At 39.3% G+C, this 17,068-nt stretch overlaps 1 protein-coding gene across 11 annotated transcripts in view; it reads left to right on the top strand.

Annotated features, from left to right (window-relative positions):
* Positions 1-17,068, top strand: part of tenm1 (teneurin transmembrane protein 1) — a 2,164,854-nt gene that overhangs the window by 1,538,010 nt on the left and 609,776 nt on the right. For all 11 annotated transcript variants that reach the window (XM_048544387.1, XM_059651404.1, XM_059651405.1 and 8 more), the window contains one exon: positions 6,519-6,779. In XM_048544387.1, the coding sequence (XP_048400344.1) occupies positions 6,519-6,779 (261 nt within the window). The remainder of the gene's footprint in view (positions 1-6,518; positions 6,780-17,068) is intronic.

The following is a 17,068-nucleotide window of genomic DNA, read 5'->3' as shown; positions in this document are numbered from 1 at the left end:
CTTCCATATCTCTGTACAAATCCTCCTGTTACATTTCAGCAGAAATCCATCATACTCCTTGCCAGGGGCAGAAAGCTGTCTCAGTGCTTCCTCGTGTACAAAAATGTTGGTGTGAATCCTCATCAACATTCTATTAACGACCACCTCACTGAAATTCTCATCTGATTCCTCGTTAGCTAGTCTTGTCTGGGACTTTGGTGTCCAGTGATCTGGCACATATTCTACCTTTTCCCCTGACATGGTTAAAGTTCACTCCTGCCCAATGGCTCACCTTTGCTCATTTCAACCCCAGTGTATCCTCCTAAGGTGTGTTCAGTGCCACTGTCTAAATTGCTTGCTTTAAGTACCAGATCAAGCAAATTTCTCCTCAGCACATCATCATTGTGCTGCCTTGTCCTTCTTGTGTCATAGTATCTAACAAGCCACAGTTCTTAGGTGTCTGACAGCATGAATTCAGCACTGAAGTGTTGAGGCAATGGTCACATGATCAGCAGCTTACGCTTCATACTAGAGAGCAGGATTTTGCAATAACACCAGTTGCAACAGAATCTGTCACTGTCAATACTGTGATACACAGCACCTTCTCATCCAAAGGGCTTAGGATGTGTTGGGGTGCCCATTAGTTGTTTGCTGTTCCCTTTGATTATATGCCACATTATCGTTGAAGAGAGTGAGATTATCAAAATTAGTGTTACACTCTGCCTGGTTGTTAGCATACATGAATAACTGGAGATTTGTGGGGACAATGAGAAGCGGGTGTGAGGTTGTTACTGTTGGAAAGAATATACAGGTGAGGAGCAATTTGTGAAAGGCCAAACTTATGACTGCTGATAGTTGAGGGATGGTTGTTTGGTACATTGAGCAATGTGGAGGTTGGTATGAGATGCTCTTTAAAGATATACTCGTTTACCTCAACCACCTATCTACTGGAGGCTACCAGAATCTTTCCAGCCCCTGAAAAATGTGGACAATAGAGAAAGTTGGGAAAATCATGAGGGTTGGCTAGTGAGGAGCTTCTTTATGAGGAGAACAAATAGTCCCATTTTCCAACCAAGTTTTGAACGGTGTTATGATACTGTTGCTTTAAGAGGCGTATCTTGACCTGATTTTTTTTTAAGAAGCAAGGTTGATACAGAGGCACCAAACAGTCTGCTTAAAAACCAGTAAAGTAAACAAAGAGGCCTTGGGTGTGTTTTTTTTTAAGTTGGCACAGCAGAAGCAGTCTGAATGGGAAAGGTCAAGAACCAGGATTTTCTTTCATTTTTAGCCTTCAGTAGCAGTTGCTCAGGCCTTGAAATTGAACGTGGAAGTTTGTATTCTTCTCTCTGTTACAAGTAAAAGCTGGGGCTCTCTTCCTGCTGCTCGAATTATAAACGAGACTTTTTTTATTGAATTTGCCTTTGCCAAGGGTGTGTTTATAGGATATAACAAAATTGGAGAAATTAATTAGTAGTAGCTAACACATTTATTGCTTTGTTAAGAATTTTGATTAAGACAGAGTGAAGCCAACTATTTTATTTTTATTTTGTCTGTATTTTAACTGTAGTGTATGAAGAGTTTGTTTTGCTTCAAGACTGGTAGTTTGACCAATCAAATCGCAATTGGAACACAACACCTTACACTTACCTTTAAAATAAACAAAGGTTATGATTTAGATTACCACCTTTAATATACATTGAGTGAGTTTGGTCTGATGAGCTGAAATATTCATTAGTGAGTGAGGGGCCTATTTATATGTATTAATCTACATTAATATTTTATTATTATATAATCGCACCTTATTAATATGTATGCTGACATCCTCTGAATGGAAAACAGATGCTGACAATTTGTGACATGAAAGTCAAAGTGAATCCAGCTCACTGCTTCATTCGCCAGACCTCCTCCTTAGACAAGTTACCAACATCTTGGAATACCTCCATGGCAGTCATAGAGTTGTACAGCATGGAAACAGATCCTTCAGTCTAAATCCCACTAATAATGACCAAGTACCCAAAATTAATCTAGTTACATTTGCCAGCGTTTGGACCAAATACCTCCAAACCCTAGATAACAAGATGTAGAGCTGGATGAACAGAGCAGGCCTGACAACATCAAAGGAGCAGGAAAGCTGACGTTTCGGGTCTAGACCCCTCTAAACCCTTCCTATTCATGCGTCCATCCAGATGCTTTTAAAATATTATAGTTGTACAAGGCTCCATCACTTTTACTTCATCACCACATGCAACTCCTGTCCACAGAGCTTGGCATCTGACATGTTCAGCCTCACTATTATTATGCACTTTCCTGATCCATTTACAATATGGTATGGCACTTCAAAGCACACCATCCCCTTTCTTTGAAAGATTGTTGTGAGGACACTGTGTACAAGATCAGGAAACCATCTCATGGACTGGACCAATGTGTGTCTCCAGGATCATCCCTTGATCATTTTTGATGCCCATTTGTTTTGTGCTTGCCAAGAAAAAGTGTTTTTCTCCTGGGCCTCTTTCTTTCTCTTCTACTTCAGCTAATTTCATTATGGATAATTAGCAAAAGCTTCCTGTTAATGAGCGTAGCCATCTTAAAGAGTTGGAGATCCTCAAGAATATGTGCTAGCCTCACATGCTGCCTGGCCAGTGCTTAGCTCAACATTGCATTCTTTGGAAAGCGACTGCGCAAAAGTTTGTGCGCTGATGTCTTAACGGGGTCTAGCCTGAGCAGATCAGGAATCAAGGCCTTTAAGCTCAAATGGGAAAGCAGAACAATTTTCTCCCATTATCTTTCTCTGTTTCCTCAAACTGTTAAGATAATAGAGGTGCATTCACAATTTTTATAGGCCTCAAGTGCTTTACAACTTAATATTTGGTCTATATTTTCACTGTAGCACAGAGATTAGCAAGGATCAAGGCTTGATTCTTAGTTCATTGGTCTGAACTATCTGCTCCTTATCCAAAGCCAAGAGATACCATGATTAGCCCAGTGCATCTGCAGTAAGGCAAAATGAAAATCAAAAATAGCATACACTCCTATATTGCTGTTCATTAAAAGTAATACATTTTCAGAACAATGGCAAAAGGCCAACAGAGTGAAAATAGTTGGATAATTCTTTCAAAGAGGAAGGAAATGATCTCCTTTTTGTGTTGTAAAAGACGATGAGAGGCATAGATAGTGTGAATAGTCCGAGACTTGCTCCCAGGACGTAAATGATTATTACAAGAGTCATAATTTTAAGGTGATTGGAGGCTGGTACAGGGGCGATGTCAGAGGTTGGGTCAGCATGCAGAGTGGTGGGCATGTGGAATGCACTGCAGGCAGTGGCAGTGGAATCAGATACTTTTGAGACTTCTAAGTGACTCTTGGATAGGCACATAGAGGATAGTAAAATGTAGGGTATGCAGGGTAGTTTGACCTTAGGAGAATAGGTCAGCACAACATTGTGGGCAGAAGGGCTTGTACTGTGCTGCACTGTTCTATGTTCTACGTTTTTTTTGCTCTAAAAGTATTTGTACAGAGTGGGTTGATGAAGGTAAGGTAGCTGATGTAATGTATCTCGACTTTCAAGAGCTGTTTAACATATTACAATGCCATACAATCTCTACAGTCTGGAAAGATGCCATTCAGCACATCAAGTTTATACTGACCCTCCAAACAGCATCCCAACCAGCATCTCTGTCATCCCACATATTACCATGGCTAATCTCCCCCTGGACACTGCGAACAATTTAGCATGGCCACTCCACCTAACCTACGCAAATTTAGACTGTGGGAGGAAACCCAGAGAAAGCCTACTCAAACACAGGGAGAACTTGGAAGCTCCACTCAGAAAGTTGCCTGAAGCTGGAATTGAACCTGAATTCCTGGTGCTGTAAGGCCTCAGTGCTCACCACTGAGCCACCGTGCCACCAACGTGATAGATTTGTTCGTACACTTGAAGGTCATGAATTTACTAGAGAATTGAAATTATGGGTATGCAGTTCTTTAAAAGACAGAAAGCAAATTTTAACGTTGAAAGCAGTTTTTCAGATTGAGCAGTCATTTACAATGGATACCTCAGTGTAAGAATTAGGCAACTGGCCTTTCTGATTTATATTGATAATTTGGAGCTCGGCGTACAGAGTATAATTTCAATGTTTACAGGTGACAGCACAAGCCTTATTGTCCATTTTAAAAACAATGTAACAATACTATAGTTTACTGCTATGTATATTATGAACTCAGTTTTAATTTTTACACAACTTCCCTGCTTATCCCCCAAAAGTTTCCTTGACTTAATAAGTGTTGCACCAATTCATAGAGTGGTAGATGTGCACAGTACAGAAACAGACCCTTCAATCCAACTCATCCATGCCAACTAGATACCCTCAAAGAATCTACTCCCATTGGTCAGCCATTGGCCCATATCCCTCTCAGCCCTTCCTGTTAGGTACCCATCTGGATGCCTTTTAAATGTTGTAACTGTACCAGCCACTTTCTCTGGCCAATCCTTCATTCCCTTTACCATCATGACAGATTACCTGAAGGTGCCAGGAATATGGCTTGGAGGGACTGGGGCATGCACAAAATCTTGGGGGGAGTGCCTTGCCAAAGGGAAGCTGGAACTGATCTTTTGGGAGCACTGCTCCCTGTCCATTGTGGGTGAAAGCTTGTTCATCAGGTGTGAGGCACTCAGTCTGTTGTTGTACATAGCACAGGTGTGGCCCATCCTCCAAAACTGTCCTGTTTAGCCAGCCAAGCCATCTTCCCTTTCATCTGAAAGTCTAAGATAGACTGGCTCTGCAGGAACTCCATGTACAAAGCTCTGGATATGGTGGGGGGGGGGGGGAGCGGTCACTGAAGAATGCACCTAACGTTGCCCCCATGGCCAACTTTGTGTGCTACATAAAGCTGCGAGTAGACCCGCGGTACGCAAACAACAAGTGTCACTACGTACTGAAGTTTTACCTGTCCTGGTATTGCAAAGTGTGGGAATAGCCTCAGCATCGCACAACACTCCAAGTAGTTGGGCCATTCCATATTGCCTGTTCGTCATCAAAAAGTTTGCAAAGAGAAACACCTTTGACCACCAGTCCATCAGGAAGTAGTCAGCACGCAGAATCCTTGAGACTTTGCAGGAAAAGGAGAAGGTGGATCTGTTGCATTGTTCCCTGGGCAGACTGTCAAAGACATTTAGCAGAAGCCTCATCACCAGAACTTTCTAACTAGCACCAAGACATTGCTTGGCTGGTGGTGAGAAGGACACTACCTGTTAAGTACTATGTATACGCCTGGTCAGTCTACGGCACCACGTGCTGCCCTCGAAGTGGCTACAGGGGTGTAGAGACCACCACACATCTTCATCTGGAATGTCCCTTTGCAAAGTAAGTTTGGAGGAAAATGCAATGGTTTGTGTCAAGGTTCATCCCGAGCAGCTCCACGACACGTGATTCTGTGCTCCATGGTCTGTTGCCTGGGACACACACCAAGACAAACATCAGTTGTGCCTGGAGGACCATCAACTCAGTGAAAGACACTCATGGGCCTGCCTGAAAGTTGTTGATCTTGCAGAACAAGGAGCTGACCTCGACTAAGTGGTGCAAACGGGCATATTCCAAGTCCAGGACTACATGCTGAGCCACGCACTAAAGCTTGGGGCAGCTGCAGGGAAAGACCACTGTCTGAGGTCTTCCTACTGAAGCTAAATGGGGGTCTGTTCAGTTATTGGACCCTCCTAATGCCTCAAATATGTGTAAATATGAGTGCTGTATTTTTAAGAGAGGCCTCTGGTTTTCTGGATAGCGTTAAAGTCCAATGTTTTGTTTAATTACTTGATTTGCAACAGTACAGAACTTTGTATGTGTACAAAAATTTTTTAATGAAAATAAGTGTATTTTTGAAATAAAAGTAAGTTAGCTTGCTCTCTCACCATGGATGCTGCCTGACCTGTTGTGATCTCCAGCATTTTTTTGTTTTTAGTACAGATTCCAGCATCTGCAGTAATTTATTATATATTTAACATTTGGCACAAGGTATAGTAGGGAACTGCAGAGAATTCTTTTCAGTTGGAGTGTTGGGATCTGGATGGCTTACTTGAAAGTGTGAGAGAAGCCGATTTGACAATTAATTTTCAAAAGGATTTGGACATGTATTTGGGCATGAGGAACCTGTAAGGTGAAAGACAAATGGTGTATATAGTACTTAGCACTACTTCTTTTACACAGCACATTAGACTAAATGGCCACTAAAGTGATGTACGAATTTATGTTACTGGCAGATACCCTGTAATGGAATTACTTAGTTTCATATATATTTCAGTGAATAAAGAAAGATTTTTAAGCAGTATCTTTCATCATGCTAATCTGTTTGGCAAGCCAGTTCATTGCTGATTTTATTCAGTTGAACTATATGGGTTGTCTTCCAAGACTTCCAGTTAGAAAGGTTGAAATACAACTTGTCATATTGCTCTGTTAACCTTTCCTCCAGAAACATTCTTTTGATCAGCTCGGTGTCTAACTCACATACTGTCTGTCTTTCTCTCTTTCTCCTTTTGTTTCTTTCAGCCTTGGAATTCTGTGAGGCTCCACCAGTGCTATGTGGTGGATATCAGACAGACATGTGTGATCCTTCCCAGCATGGATACCCAATGATAATAGGTTCTGATGTTGACACTGAGACAGAAGGAGCTGCATCTCCAGATCAAGCTTTAAGATTGTGGATGAGAGAAATCAAATCTGAACATAGCTCCTGTCTGTCAAGTCGTGCAAATTCAATGCTTTCTCTCACTGACACTGAACAAGAAAGAAAGTCTGATGCAGAAAATGGTAAGGAACAAAACTAAGCAGTTCTGTAAGATGTTGTTTTGCAATGACGTGTTCAATTGACATTAAATCAATTATATGCACGTTAAGAGTGGAGCTTTATTCAGTAGTATTGAAAGACATGGATTAGTTTAACCTTGCAGAGTAGATCATTGCATGAATATTATGAGAATAGGATTTATGTTCTGATGCAACTGCTCTGAGCTGACTCAGTTAGGACTGTGTGTTAATTCTGCTGATATATGTGTTATTTTCACAAATATTTTATACATCCAAAGTTTGCGGTCCATTGAAGGTCTCTACATTTTTGTTCTGTTTTATTTTCTCATCAGTTATAGAAATTCATGCACGACAGACGAAGCCCTTTGTCAAATTGTGTTCTATTATTCTGTTTGCAGAAGCACAAAATGTACTTTTTAACAGCATGTTTGTGAGCAATTGAGTTGCTAGGGTCTTGATTGCAAGTATAGCTCATCACTAGCAGGATCTAAGTTTATTTAAAAGGAAAATGTTCATCATCGATTTCAGAGGAGACTGGTATTGAAATTTAGATGACATTTGAGCTGCTTATGAAAACATTAAGATTGAAGAAACTGAATACCTCAGAATCATTGTATGTAATGACTTGTTTTCAGTGCATCTTACTTTTCTTATGAGAAAGTTATTGGAGGGATATAGAAAAAATCTGGTTCCATAAAAGTTGGATGGACAGGTACACACAAATATATATGCAAAAGTATTGATTTTATGAAAATATGAAACAGCCATGTACTTGACAGTGAATTAAAATCAATGTTAAAAGTGAATATTGAAATGCACAATTGGATATCCAGTCATTGAAAGAATCAGTTGGCAAAATGAATTTTCCAGCATTGCGAATTGAATGCCAAATTATTTTAAGATATTTTTGCAAAACGGACAGAAGGGTAAACCAGGTAGCCATGTAGTCAAAATTGCACAGGGAGACCTATCTACTGAGTGTTATTATTGCTTTGGAAGTTCTGATTTTAACAGGAATATTAATTCATTTAACTTAATTAAACCCCTGTCAGACCAGTCCAATTGTCTATTTTGCAACCCATCATGTCCCACTCTGAACCCTCCTCCCCTTTATGATATAGTCTGTACTTCTTACCATTTAAGAGAGTGACAGGGGCTATTCCTTCAGTGGCCGTTTCTCCACGCAGCTATTACTTGGTGGCATTTTGGATGGGATACAGACGAGCTTTTATTGTTGAAGATGGGGAGGTTAAGTCCTTACTGACTGAAGCTTCTGAGTTTGGAGCAGCTATCTGCTCGTGTGCCTTGACCTTCAGCTGCACAATGACCATCCCAATTTATGATTGGATCCAGAGTTTTAAATTTGGTGGTGCATCTGCAAAGGAATTTTCCACCATGGTTCTGATTATGTGCCTGAGATCAATTGCCAATGAACTAAATGATTTTACAGCACAGTATAAAGATTCTCAATTATTTCCGTTGTTTTAAACTGAAGGGATGTCATTTTATTTTCTTCGGTGACATACCAATGGCTGGAAACAAAAAGGACAAAGAGACTCTGCGAATGCCAGAAATTGCAGCTGAAAATTCTGCCATACTAAGGAAGTCATTAGAGAAAAAATCAGGTGAACATTTGGGGTAGATATAGTCTGTCAGCATTGTGATGAAAAGTGTCAAGCTGTCTTTTTCAGACACTGACTGACCTTTTGTGTACTTGCAGCATTTTCTTTTCATACCAAATACCCAGAATTTAATTTCTCAACTATTTAATTTAATGCACTACTAAGTAAATGATAATGCCATTCAAATATTCCTTTCAGAAAAGGCTAGTTTTTTTGTTACATAATCTCTTAATAGATCCAAAAGTACATTAAGTATTTATAGAACTCTGAGATTTAAATGATTATCAAACCCTCAGTAGAATGAAAGGGTAATTGGTGTAAATTGTTCTAATATTTTTGAAATTATAAACCTATTCTGATCCAAAGCTTCAAATGTACAATGTTGCTATTTAAGTATTTCATGTAGTTAAAAATCATGCCAATGCACTCGGTGGTTACTGGGCTATGAAAATTTTATTATATCACATTAGGAGCTAATGTCCTTAAGGATCCTAACTGAGAAGAATTTAGCCATCTTGCTTTGATTTCCTGTGATTATAAATCTAAATCACAAAATCATTCATTATTTAACATTAACTTGGCATTTTTACAGAGAAAGACCGGTGGGGAAATGACCTGTCCCACACACAGTAGAGCAAACTATTTCAGCCACGATTGTATGAAGACTTGGTGACTTGCCTATTCAGATATGATTAAGAGAAAATACTTTACATTTTTTTGTAAACTTTTTTGTTTTGTTCATGGAAGCTGATGGATTTATTTGTATTCAGTCTTCAGTCAGACATCGTGGTGTTTCTCCTTAGTCTTCAAATTGAAATACTACCCCTCTTTTCTTCTCTCAATCTCTGCATGAGTTGACGCCTCAAACTCAATCATTTCGGTTTCTGCCTCAGATCAAGTTGATGTTTCTTCTCTCATTCTTTGCTTTTCGTTTGTTTCTGCCTTAACATGAACTCTCATATCGATATTCCAGTTGACGCTGCCAAATTTGCCATTTGCAATGACCTTTTTCCATCGCCCATTATCTCAATCAGATGAAGCCACTCTTGATCACCATCTTGAATACCTCATCACTTGCACTGCCGTTCTCTTTGAGCCCTATTATTTCTGCTTCAGTGCCAGAAGAATTTGCAATTGCACTTTCAATATATTATTTCCAAAATTTCCTCATTCTGGACCACATTCCACCTCAATGCTTGTACAATTAATGATCTGCTAAACTAACTCATCAGCACTTTAATCTTCTTGTCCCCAGTAAAACCTTTACTCTCTCCAAGCCTTGTTGCTCCTTCTGCTCTATTTTTGCTCTCAGAAATCTAAGTATTCTATAATTTTCTTAGTTATCATTTGACAAATGCAACTGGGCCACGTCAAGCACTCGTAACATTTGCTTTCCTTTTGTCAAAATCATTCAACCCTCAAAATAATTCTCAAATGAAAAGATATACCTAATTCTTCTGGCTTTGATTCTCTGCTGTAGGTTATCTTTACATATGTGCTTCCCTGATCCTCAGCCCTCTTTATTTTCTAGCAATTTGTATCATTTTCCATGCTTTTATCATCTTTCTTAATGCTTATTCATTTCAATTTTAGGAGTTTGCTTCCATAACTGTTTCTGACAGAATGTCTCATGTCCTAAAATTTTTGGTTACTTGTCCCTTCATTCATATGTTTTCAATTGCAGAAAATTTTGTGTGATCTTTGGCTTTTTATTCAGAACTTTGTGTGTTTAGAAAATCTGGTACTATTTCTATTACTGTTCTACTTTTTTTTTGTATTTCTTTGCTTCTATATTTTTCTTAATGATTTTAGTTTTGACTGATTCAACCTGGATCTGACAAGTGCCTCCCTTTTTAAGTTTCATTTCAATTTTAATATCCCTACCCATCCCAAAGTCTTCAATTTTACCACATTCTTTTTACTTTGTGTGTATATGTTTGCTATTATCCTGAACATGTCCTTTTTGGAGTCTCAACAGTTTTTCTTATCAGCAAATTTTGCTTTTCAATGCTGCTGTTCTACTTCTCCCATTAAATCTTCCTCTTTTTCCATGCACTTACGAGCCTTAGATACTTTGTTTAGTTTTCATATCAAATTTAATTGCTGTTGCGGTTCGACAGTAAAAATGTCTTTAGCTACTTTCCCCAATTAATTTATCAGCATTAGATCTAATTACTTATTTATTTATAATGCAGGAGGTAATGGCCTAGTGGTATTATTGCTAGACTATTCATTCAGAGACTCAGGTGATGTTCTGGGGACCCATGTTCAAAGCCCACCATGGCAAATGGTACACTTCAAATTCAATAAAAATCTGGATTTAAAAATCTAATGATGGGTATGAAACTGTTGTTTATTGTCTGGTTCACTAATGTCCTTTTGGGGAAGGAAAACTGCCATTGTTAACTGGTCTGACCTCCATGTGACTCCAGGACCAAAGCAATATGGTTGATTCTAAATTGTCCTCAGATTGCCCAAAACGGATGCGCAATAAATTTCTGCCCAGAAACTCCCACATCCCATGAAGGAAGAAAGAAGATCCATCAGTTTCTCTGCTTTTGGATTAAAAGCAATTGTATCCAATTTTGTAAATAGACCTCAACTAGCTACAAAAACATTTGCTGCAATTGATCATTAAATTGCAGTTATTCCAAAGTATCTCTGATTAATTAAAATCATCCATGATTTATGACTCTGATTTGCAATATGTCTGTAATATTTTCCTCAGAATCATTTCCACCGGTTTTTGGCCTACAATAAAATCCTTTTCTATTAGACCATCTGTAGCATCCTTATGTTTTACTGTAGTTAAGGAATATTTGATTAATAGTTACTGAAATTATGAAGAATGCATAGTATAGAAACAAATTATTTAGCCCAACAAATCTCTGCTGCTGTTTTGACACTCCACTTCTTGGTAGGCTGCAACTTCTTCATCCTGCTAGATACTTTGGAACTGTTCAGGGATTGTCACAAGTTTATACAACCTTTGCTCTCAATGTTATTCACAGTTAATCCCAAAGAGCACCTGACCCTGACACACTTCAAAGATACTTGAACCCATCTCCAAAGAATACCTGGTGCATCCCATCTCCACCCCACCCAACCACCACTACCAAAAGATACCTGGCTCAGTGTGCCTTGGGACCATATCAACAGGACACCTCAACTCTCCAAAGGGGTAGCCACACTGAAAAAAAACCTCCTCTAATCTCCAAACTCTGGGTTTGAGATACCAAAGACTTAAAAAACAGATTTCTTTGGAGTCAGCTAGTCATTCCACTGGCCAGATGCTTCTGAGAATCCCAGAAGCATGAATAATGGATCTTCTCCAAATCAACGGCCATGAAAATTAGAAATGCAACCAAGATTCCCGCATTTTTGGTACTCTTCATCATGATGAAAATCAAGGCCTCTGTCTCACTCTCATATTCCCAAAGGTGAATGATGACATTAGTTTTTGTTCTGCTTATGTTGCAGGCTTAGTGAATTCTATTAATTTAGTTAGTCTATCTAACAGTGAGCTGCAAACAGTGAGGCGTAAACTTTCTCAGCAAACATCCAGAATAATTGAAATCAGAGTACTTGGGGGGGGAAACTTTATAAAGGATTATGAAATCATGAGGGGCATGGATAGGGTGAATAGCCAAAGTCTTTTTCCTAGGGTGGGGGGGAAGACTAAAATTAGAGGGCATAAGTTTAAGGTGAGAGGGGAAAGATTTAAAAAGGACATAAGCAATAACTTTTCACACAGAGGGTGTTGCATACGTGAAGCAAGCTGCCATGGGATGTGGTGGAGGTGCAATTACAACATTTAAGAGGCATTTGGATGGGTACTTGAATTGGAAGTGTTTAGAAGGCTCTGGGCCAAATACTGGCAAATGGGACTGGGTCAGATTGGTGTGTCTGATCAGTGCAGGCAAATTGGACTGAAAGATCTGTTTTGATGCAAAAGATTCCATGAATCTATAGCTTCCTTAAGGCTTGGCCATATTCATGACAATGTAGCCTGCTCTCGGATGTCTTCAAATCAACCTTTAGATTAATAATCTCTCATTAATAATTTAGTTTTTGATCTGTGTGTGTGTTTGTGTCTGTGTTTGCATCTGTGTCTGCGTGAAAGAGAGGCGGGGAGATAGTCCTACAGCATGCTGACAGGCCTTTTTGGATTAAATTGGTCCATGCTGACCAAAATGTCCATCCATTCTAACTTCATTTTGTGAATTCAATGAGTTTTACAACTTTCAGGATTCATTGAATACTTTTAAGCTAAATTAGCTCTGAGTCCCAAAACAAAAACCTTTTTCTTTGTTGCCAATACTGCAAAAACTGCAGACATTTTCACTTCTTCACCCAAATAAGCCCATCAACTGCTTATGATCTTACCTTTCCAATCGTTAACTTGTTAACTCAACGTGGCCTCAATGTTTTAAGAGCATTGAACTCCAAATTTGCCTATTTCCTTTTCCATTTTCCACTGGGAAGACTTTTTAATTCCCGGTCCAAAAGGCATTATTTTAATACACGTTAATGGGGTATTAGGTGCTCACGAGATTTGTTTTCCTTTTCTTATTTCAGAATGCATGGAAACAAATAACATACCTCCTTTTCACTGACTCTATCTCTCCCAATTTCTTTTTTTAACCAGCAACATTCGCTTGCAGTGCTGCCCTAAATTTAGACTCAAGGTCATCTTTCCATTTGTACCACCTGGGCATCAATCATTGCTTGTACAAAATGCAAAAAAAAATTGCCAAGAAGAATGACAAATCAAGGATAGAATCCCTCTCTCGAAGAAAAATCTGTCGATTTCTGACGACAAGAATGTGCAATCTTCTCACCTAGATTTTAATTGCTGCACGTGTCTAGACAATGTGTAACATTCAAGCTATGAAGACAGGACATTTTCCCCAGTGTTTCTGCGATTACTATTAAGTTATGCCCTTGTTAGTTTTCATCCACCTACCTAGCATTTCATTATAACCTTGAGTGCTTGTATTTTCGAGAAATGCATATAAACTGTCTCATGGAAATATTTGCACTGAATGCCTCAATATCATTTCTGGGGAAATGATTTTACATGTCTATTTTACTCTACTCGGTCATGGGCAGAATTAATGTATTTTCTTACAGTCTGTGATCGATGTGCTTTCTATGCAAGGAATGCGTGTGTTCTGAGGCTTGAAGTAATTGACCCAATTTAAATTTATACTCTAGCAGTAAGGATTTTGTGAGTGATAAAATGAGAAAAAAGGTCAATTATTATCATATACTTATCCCAGACATTTTATAATAAAAAAAATCACTCTCTAGTTTCACACAGCAACACATAAACAAATGTTAGAAACTGGTGAGAATAAAACAATACAATTTTAATGTATAAAGGCAAACTGCCATTGATGCCGGAAATCTGAAATAAAACAAAGTGTACTCAAGATTCATGACGAGCTTAAGATATAATGCTGTTTCTTTCTTAACAGATGTTGTCAGATCTTCTCAGTTTTCTAGCACTTCCTGCTTTTATTCCAGCTTTAACGAGGCTCTTTTGTGACTGGCCTATAGATTCTTAAGTTGTTCCATTTGGTGTGAAGTTCTTCTGAAACAGAACATTAGCAGTGAACTGAAAAGCTTTTTGATTTTCTCAAGCAATTTGTGTTTGTTTCAGATTTTTAGCATCTGCAATATTATGCTTTCAGTTCTGATGGAACTCTGTCTCTCTGCGGAAAACTCCTTGCTGTTCTTTAAAACCAGGCAACCACATGGCAATCTCATCATATGACTTATACAAGTCAAATTTTTTTTGGAAAAATACTGTGTTGATTATATATTGTGTTCTCATTTGAAATTTTAATTGCACCCAGTGTGGTTTGGATTATATGAAACCATTGAAATACAATGGAGATTGATGTGTTTCTATTCACATTCATCTAATACATATCAAGTTTCATTGTTTCTTTTGTCCAAGTTGAAATGGAAAGAACTAGCTGGAAAGTTATAGTTCTTCTGTTGATGGTTCATAGTCATTGAGCTGTACAGTACAGAAACAGGCTCTTCATCCATGCTGACTTGCTATCCTAAATTAATCCGGTCCCATTTGCCAGCATTTAGCCCGTATCCCTCCAAACCCTTCCTATTCATATATACATCCAGATGCCTTTTAAATGTTGTAATCGCACCAGACTCCACCACTTCCTCTGGTAACTTATTCCACAGACATACCAGCCTCTGCTAGAAAATGTTACCTCTTAGGTCCCTTTTAAATCTTACCCCTCTCACCTTAAATCTGTGCCCTCTAGTTTTGGACTTCCCTACCCAGGGGAAAAGGCCTTGGCTATTCACCCTGTCCAGGCCCCTCATGATTTTATAAACCTCTGTAAGCTCACCCCTCTGACGGTCTAAGGAAAATAGCCCCAATCTATTCAGCTTCTCCCTACAGCTCAAACCCTCCAAACCCTGGCAACAGCCTTGTAGATCCTTTCTGAACCCTTTCAAGTTTCACAATATCCTTCCTAAAGCAAAGAGGCCAGAACTGAATGCAATATTCCAAAAGTTGCCTAACCGAAGTCCTGCACAGCTGCAAAATGACCACCCAACTCCTATACTCAGTGATAATAAAATGTGAGGCTGGATGAACACAGCAGGCCAAGCAGCATCTCAGGAGCACAAAAGCTGACGTTTCGGGAGGCCCGAAACGTCAGCTTTTGTGCTCCTGAGATGCTGCTTGGCCTGCTGTGTTTATCCAGCCTCACATTTTATTATCTTGGAATTCTCCAGCATCTGCAGTTCCCATTATCTCCTATACTCAGTGTACTGACCAATAAAGGCAAGCATACCAAATGCCTCCTTCACTACCCTGCTAACCTGTGAATCCACTTTCAAGGAATGAGAGCTGATAATCCAAGGTTTGTTTGTTCAGCAATACTCCCTAGGACCTTACCATTAAGTGCATAAGTCCTGCCTGATTTGTCTTTCCAAAATGCAGCCCCTCACATTTAAACTACAACGGCCACTTCTCAGCCCACCAGCCCATCTGATCAAGGTCCCATTGTACTTTGAGGTAATCTCCTTCGCTGTCCACTACACCTGCAATTTTGATGTCATCCGCAAGCATATTACTGATATCTTCACTTCTAAATCATTTAAAAACTGACAGAAAGCTGTTGACCCAGCACCGAACCTTGTGGCACACCGTTGGTCACACACTTCCAGTCTGAAAAACAACCTTCCACCGTCAATCTGCCTCCTACCTTTGAGCCAGTTTTAAATCCAAATGGCTATTTCTCCCTGCATTCCATGTGATCCAGTCTTGCTAACCAATTTACCATGTGGAACTTAATCAAATACCTCATTGAAGTCCATATAAATCAAGCTGTATCCTCAATTCTCTTTGTTGCTTCAAAAAACTCAGTTAAGTTAATGAAACATAATTTCCCAAACACAAAGTCATGTTGGTCATTCCTAATCAGTCCTTGACTTTCCAAATACATGTAAATCCTGTCAAGATCTCCTCCAACAACTTGCCCACCACTGATGTCAAGCTCACCAGTGAATAGTTTTCCTTACCACTTTTCTTAAATAGTGGCACCACGTGAGCCAACCTCCAGTCTTCCGGCATCTCACCTGTGGCTATTGATGGTACGAATATCCCAACAAGAGGCCCACCAATTCCCTAGGTTCCCACAGAATTCTAAGGTGCACCTCACCAGGTTCCAGATATTTATCCACTTCTTTGCATTTTAAAACATCCAGCAACTACCTCCTGTGTAATATGGACATTTTTCAAGATGTCGCCATTTATTTCTCCAAATTCCCTATCTTCCATATCCTTCCCCAACGTAAACACTGATATAAAATTCTCAAAGTATCTCCCCCCATTTCCTGTGGCCTCGCTGACCTTTAAGGGCCCCCATTCTCTCCCGAGTTATCCTTTTGTCCAAAATGTATTTGTCGCATCCCTTTGGATTCTCCTTGACCCTATCTGCCAAAGCTATCTCATGTCCCCTTTTTGCCCTCTTGATTTCCCTTTTAAGTACACTCCAACTGCCTTTATATTTTTCAATGGATTTACTCGATCCCTGCTGTCTGCACCAGACATATTCTTCCTTTCTTGTTTTTCTTGACTAAAATCTCAATTTCTGTTTAAACGAAAGGAAGTGTGAATTCATTGGGGAATTGTAAATGTCCAAATCTAAAAATGTATTCACTCTAGGCTCTGGGTTATCTGGAGCTCAGAATGGCACAGGTCAAATGGCTAGCTGTGGTCAATTTAATGAACACAAACAAAATTGCTGGGAAAGCTCAGCAAGTTTGGCAGCATCGGTGAAGGTAAAAAAACAGAGTTAACGTTTCCGGTCTGGTGACCCTTCCTCAGAATTGACAGTGGCTGGGAAAGTGTTTTCCGGACCAGAAATGCTAACTCTGTTTTTTCCTTCACAGATTCTGCCAAACTTGCTGAGCTTTTCCAGCAACTTTGTTTTTGTTCCTGATTTACAGCACCTGCGGTTCTTTCTGTTGTTGGTTTAATGGTTGGTCTGTGTTCAAAATTTTAGATTATTGGCTGAATGTTCTTGATGCACTTGAATAATAGAGAAAGTACAATTTATGGCTTTTAAAAATCACTGCTTTTTATCTGGTTTCATAGTTTACACTGGCCAAACAATGTTTTCTGAA

Source organism: Stegostoma tigrinum, chromosome 15, assembly GCF_030684315.1.
Source record: "Stegostoma tigrinum isolate sSteTig4 chromosome 15, sSteTig4.hap1, whole genome shotgun sequence".
In the NCBI taxonomy this organism is placed as follows: Eukaryota; Metazoa; Chordata; class Chondrichthyes; order Orectolobiformes; family Stegostomatidae; genus Stegostoma; species Stegostoma tigrinum.
Note: the sequence above shows the minus strand (reverse complement) of the source record. Positions and strands in the feature narration are given on the sequence as shown.